This window comes from Sinocyclocheilus grahami, unplaced genomic scaffold, assembly GCF_001515645.1.
Source record: "Sinocyclocheilus grahami isolate Dianchi unplaced genomic scaffold, SAMN03320097.WGS_v1.1 scaffold3092.1, whole genome shotgun sequence".
Taxonomy (NCBI): Eukaryota; Metazoa; Chordata; class Actinopteri; order Cypriniformes; family Cyprinidae; genus Sinocyclocheilus; species Sinocyclocheilus grahami.
Genome location: NW_015508260.1, coordinates 11284 through 17853, shown reverse-complemented (window position 1 = coordinate 17853; position 6570 = coordinate 11284). Strand labels below are relative to the sequence as shown.

General features: G+C 38.0%; 1 protein-coding gene across 1 annotated transcript in view; it reads right to left on the bottom strand.

Annotated features, from left to right (window-relative positions):
• LOC107575994 (NACHT, LRR and PYD domains-containing protein 12-like) overlaps positions 1-6570 on the bottom strand; it is a gene marked incomplete at its 3' end in the record, with an annotated part of 21267 nt that overhangs the window by 8018 nt on the left and 6679 nt on the right. The window contains 3 exon segments of the mRNA XM_016262284.1: positions 1197-2416; positions 2418-3037; positions 3132-3327. Coding sequence (XP_016117770.1) covers positions 1197-2416; positions 2418-3037; positions 3132-3327 — 2036 coding nt within the window.

Sequence of the window (6570 nt, the reverse complement as noted above, 5' to 3'; positions counted from 1 at the left end):
TGTGTGTGTGTGTGTACTTAACCATATTTTGGGGACAAATTTGTACCCAAAAGTGAGCAAAACCTGACAAAATCGGCAAAATTTGCGGATGTCCTCATTTGTAAAACTGTTATAAAAATAAAGTAAACTAAGTTTTTTTTAACTTTTGAAATTGTAAAAATGCAGAAAGTTTTCTGTGAGGGGTAGGGGTGGGTTTAGGTTAAAAAGTGTATAACTATCTGTATATAAAAACTATAGAAGTCTATGTAATGTCCCCATTTAGATAGCTAAGTAAACGTGTGTGTGTGTGTGTGTGTGTGTTTGTAAAATAGTATATAAGTCAGGCGAGTAAACAAAAAAATGTACAAGCCAATGGCGATTATATTGCCACGGTGTGCGTAGAGGGTTGATTTGTTTGCAAATTACTGAAATAATATAAGGTTAGATAGCTTATTACCAGTTGATATTCACTCCAAACGTTTGAACAGTTAATAATATTAGCTAACTGTAGGCACGTTTCCATTACCCTTCAATTTGTGCAAATTGAAATTGTAAATTGAAAATATGCCTAATGGAAACGTGTCAATTTCAAAAAAACTTCTAAATATCACAAAAAAGTTTTTGCGCTCGCATGAGGTGGTTTTTCAGGCAATTCGAAAAAGGAATATTTCCCAAAACTGGAATGGAAAGAGTTTTTATCGCATTTACAGGTGACATGGCGTATGTGAAAAGTCATATGATCATTCTTCAATGTAATATAACCTCCAAGAAACACTTCATACGTGGCTGCTCTCCAGTATAAGGGGCTTTCCCTACTATTAATGCTTAGACTATTTACACTGCACACGTCTGCGGTGTGGCTCTGATACGGCCACTGAAGCTGATCTCGGACACTCTAGTCAATGCTTGTGTTTATTCCAGCCGCGCCGCACACGTTTCTGAAGTGGCTCCGCACTGCTTCTGTAAGGATACACGCATGCGCCTCCTTCGATTAAATATAGCCAAAATACCACCAAAATCCGTTGCCATGACTTATCATGAGAGGAAAAAATTATGTTTTTGCTGCATTTTAATAGAAACTCCATCATTTCGCAATACATTTTTATCGACATTTATAAAATATCGCCAAAGTTTTGTGCAAATCTGTAATGGAAACGCGCCTTGTGGCAAAGGCCAACACAGGGGAACAATGAAACTTGTTGTTTACTTTGACTTACAGAGCTCTTTTGGAGGTTTTGATGACTGCTGATAGTCTAATGAGACACTCGTCTGATTTCTTGAATTTCTGAAGCTCAAACTCCTCCAGCTCCTCCTCTGAGGTCAACAACACAAAGGCCACAGCAGACCACTGGGCAGGTGAAAGGTCAGCAGATGAGAGACTTCCTTTGCTGAGGTGGGTCTGAATCTCTTTCACCAGAGTTTGATCATTCAGTTCATTCAGACAGTAGAACAGATTGATGGATCTCTCTGGAGACAGATCAGCTTCTAATTTCTGCTTGATGTACTGAACTATTTCCTTGTTGCTCTGGTCATTGCAGTCTTGTTGTGTCAACAGTCCTCTTAAGAGTCGACGATTGGACTGAAGTGACAGACCGAGAAGGAAGCGAAGGAAAAGATCCAGGTGTCCATTGTTACTCTCCAGTGCCTTGTCCACTGCAGTCTTGAGCAAATCAAACATGGTTTTATTTTCGTTTTTCTGTTCTGTAGACTCACGATCAAACACACTTTTCTTGTTGATGTCTAGAAACAGATGTGCATAAAGAGCTGCAATAAACTCTTGAATGCTCAAGTGAACGAAGCAGTACATGGTACAAACAGTGATCCCTATTTCTTCCTTAAAGATCTGGGTACACATGCCTGAATACACTGATGCCTTATAGACATCAATACCACAGGCTTCCAGGTCTGTGTCATAGAAGATCACATTGTTTCTTTGCAGCTGTTGAAAGGCCAGTTTTCCCAGTGAAAGGATGGCATCTTTATCCCAGGAAACATCTGGTGTGTATTCTCCGTCATACTTTCGTCTGCTCTGCTGGATCTGAAAGCGGAGAAAGTGTGTGTACATTTGTGTCAGAGTCTTGGGAGTGTCTTCAGTGTTTGATTCCTGCAGTGTTTGAGAGTCACCAGCCTGATTGTTTTTCAGATCATTATTTCTTTTCTCCTCTAAAATGTTCTGGAGAACAGTGGCTGAAATCCAGCAGAAGACTGGGATGTGGCACATGATAAAGAGACTCTTTGATTGTTTGACATGATCAATGATTTCTCTGGCCAGATCCTCATCTGTGAGTCTTTTTCTGAAGTACTCCTCCTTCTGTGCATCACTGAATCCTCGTATCTCTGTCAGTCGGTCGATACAGTCAGGAGGAAGCTTACTGGCAGCGGCTGGTCTGGGGGGGGTCCAGATGAGAGCAGAAGGGAGAAGATTTTCCTAGCAGATTTCCCTTGATGAGGTTAGTTAGGAGAACATCCAGAGAGGCTGGTGATGATACATCAGACCACGTCTCATTATCCTCAAAGTTTACAGGAAGTCGACATTCATCCAATCCATCAAGAATGAACAGGACTTTGAATTGATTTCTTCTTGTAAGGTCCAGTCCTTTTGTCTCTGGGAAAAACTGAGTTATAAGGTCCATTAGACTTTGGTTTTCTTTCTCCTTTAAGTTCATCTCTCTGAATGGAAGAGGGAATATAAAGCTGATATCCTGATTTTCTTTTCCTTCAGCCCAATCCAGAACAAACTTCTGCACAGAGACTGATTTTCCGATGCCAGCAACTCCTTTTGTCAACACAGTTCTGACCTGCTTGTCTTGTTCAGGTGCTTCAAACATCTTTGTGCATTTAACCTGTTTCTCCTGTGATTCATGACGTCTGGAAGCAACTTCAATCTGTCTGACCTCATGTTCAGTGTTGACCTGTTCACTACAGCCCTGAGTGATATAGAGATCTGTGTAGATGTTCTTCAGAAGTGTGGAGTCACCTTGCTTTGCTATTCCTTCTAACACACATTCATACTTCTTCTTTAGGCTACATTTCAGCTGATGAATGAAGAACAGCTCATCTAAACACAGAAAAGACAACAATACAGATATTTGTAATCTTGTTTTCTTTCCTGCATCTATAAGTGACAAGCTGACAGACGGTGGGTCTCTTACCTTCGAGAGCATCAGCAGCTTCATCTTGCTTCATCTCTCTCAGGAAGCAGAGCGAGAGATCAAGAGCTGCTTCTTTCATACTGCTTCTGTTTTCAATAAAGTCCTTCACCAAGTATTGTGTGTTCTCTTTCTGTAATATTTTCTTAAACTTTTCCAGTTCTTTCTTCAGAAATATGATTATTTTGCTCTCAAGATCCTACAAGGAAAGCAAGAAAAAGGAGAAACAGAACCACAAAATGTAAGCAAAATGGTCAAACCATTTATTCAATCATATTTAAAAAATAAAATAAATAAATAAATCAGTTAAAGGACAAACAAAAGTGTTGATTAGCTATAATTTTAAGAAACAAAAATACACATTTTAAGAGCTTAATTTAATGGGCTCTTAAAAGGAAGAGTAAATTATCAAGATTAATTAGGAAATATATTTCTATTCTTTTTCTATTAAATAGTTTTGCAGTAATGTTTTTTCAACGATGTATTAGTTTGTTAAGATTAGGGATGAGTACCGAAACCCGGTATTAAAAGCGCCCCGAGGATAAATGATGAAAGACCGATGAATCGATAAGCTCTGACGTTAACGGTTCTGCTATCCGTATTGGAGAAATTAAGAAAATTACACATACATTTATTATTGCTATATAGACATTATCTTGCAAATACTATTTAGCCAGAGTCGCTGTTTTTATATGCAATAATATTAGGACACTAGGACATTTGTCTATGATGCATTTTTGCAATTCAGATGAGAGATTGTGCTCACGCAGAGGAGCTACAGAGTGCACAATATTAAAGCCCTGTTTAACTGTGATGATAAAGGAGAGAAATAAACATTCAAATGTCTGCTTACACTTCAGGCCTGTGGCTGTGATATTAGGCAAATTTTATTGTTAATTTCAATGTTGGCTTCCAAGGATCATAAAAAGATGATATGAGGTAAAGCTATTAAAAACTAGTCGCGTTTAGCACAATGTCTTTCCCTTCACAGAGGCACACATTCATTCCTCCCTAAAACTCAAACTAAACATCAGAATCAGCACAATCGTTGATTGTTGTAAAATGCAGTCTTTACTGTTGCTAATTTGCGGGACATGTTTGATAAAACGCTGAAAGCACATTAATCCGGGTGAGAGATGCTGTTCCCCAGGCTGTGCGCGCTCTAAAACAGACAAACTAATTACACTTTGGGCTTCGAGTGTGCGTCCAAACGATCAAATACACACAACAAATATGTCAGAATGCCGATAGTACTCACTTAAACACAGTTTATGTCTTAAGTGGACGTGAACAGCTGATCCGATGTGTCTGTATACAGTCATGTGAAAAAGTTAGGACACCCTATTGAATTCCATGGTTTTCTGTATCAGGGCATAATAAAAGATTATCTGGTCCTTGGCAGCTCATAAAATTAGGAAAATAAAACCTCAGATGAAAAACATCACATGACACAACACACCGTGTCATTATATATTTAACAAAAGTAAAGCCAAAATGTAAAAGCCATGTGTGACAAAGACTCACAAAGAAATGATTCAATTGCATGTACAGTAGATTGACTTTTAGCAGCAAAAACGTGAAGTAATAATTTTCTGTATGACTTTGTCAGTCTCTCACATCGTTCTGGAGGAATTCTGGCCTACTCTTCTTTGTAACATTGCTCCAGTTTATTGAGGTTTGTGGGCATTTGTTTATGCATATTGTTTGTGCATTTGTTTTTTTGTCCCATATTTTTCTAACTGTACTGTCATGAACTTTATCATTTAACATGTTAACTGAGGCCTGTAGAGCCTGCGGTGAAGTTCTTGGGTTGTCTGGCATTCTTCTGAGCGTTACACGGTCTGATGCTGGGGTGAATTTGCTGGGACGTCCACTCCTGAGAGGATTGGTGTCTGTTTTGAATGTCTTCCACTTGTGAATAAACAACTCTTCCCAGATTGATGGCAGCAACAATTGCTTCTCTAAGATGATTGCTGATGTCTTTCCTCCTTGGCATTGTGTTAACACACACCTGAAGGCTCCAGACCAGCACACTGCCAACACTTCTGCTTTTATAGAGGTGCTCACACTTGCTGATGATCAGTTAATCAAAGGCATTTGATTAGCAGAGCCAGACTTAACTTCTTAATTCCTATGTTAACAGTAAGGGTGTCCTAACTTTGTCACACATGGCTTTTCCATTTTGGCTTTATTTTTGTTAAACAAATAATGACACGGTGCAATGTGTCTTGTGTTGTTGTTCATCTAATTTATTATTTATTATGTCCTAATATGGAAAACCATGGAATTCAATAGGGTGTCCTTACTTTTTCACATGACTGTATATTAACGGTGTAACGATTCATTGATATGGATCCATACATCGATACGATGCATCGATGCCACACGTAAAATATTGATATCTGTAGAATAAATAGGCACCTTTATTTGAGACATTTTCACATAATGTCCATCTATGCATTACCGCCAACGCGTGCATTCTCATTCAAACTCACGTATCAGGACTCGATATAAGGACTGCCCGAAGGCACAAGGTGAGCATAAAAGACGCTTGGGATTTTTGGCGGAGCAGTCGAGCGCTGTGAGAAGTTTTCTGCACACACATCTGAAGCGCACGCACACAGACTTCCGTTTTTTTTGTGCATGGATGAATATATACAGTCAAAATTACTTCAAAATGCTCGGGCGAATATCCTAGTAAACACAGTCAGTTAGGCATGTCTTAATGTAAATAGTTGAGAAAGAAAAGGCATGTGTATCAGTAGTTAAATCCGTGCTTTCGTTCTTACAGTGAAAGCAAACTAATAATAAATCTAATGCTGTCAAAGAAAAATACAAGTGCTCACTGCTCCTGACTAAATAACCTTTGTAACATCAAAAGTGATTAATCTATATTTAATTTATACATTGAAGACTATGCACTTATTTTACATTTGATTATTACATTTCTGTAGTGCACCTGAAAATAGATTTTAGACTGAGCTGAAAAACCTGAAAAGCACTGTTTATTGAACTTGTGTCTTTGTATTTATTTTCTGCTATTGCTTGTAATTTGGTTATCTGTAGAAAAGATTTTTAGCACTGAGCCCATAGCAGCAGCCAGAATTGTTTTTCCAATGGTTTATTTTCTTTATTATTTAAAAAAAAGTGTAGGCCTATTTTTTTGTTGTGAATGTCCCAATTGAGGCACAGGATGTGAAAATTTCAGATAAAGGTTCATGTTATATATATTGGTTGCATTTGTGAGTTAATAAAAATGTAGATGTTTGTTTAAAATAGGTATATAATATCATAATATCGATATATCGATCAATATACTGTATCGAATCGAATCGTAATCGTATCATATAATTTTTTGAGGTATCGGCAAATATCGTATCACTGGGTATGAGAATAGATATCGTATCGTATCGTGACGAACCATCCGATTTACACACCCAAT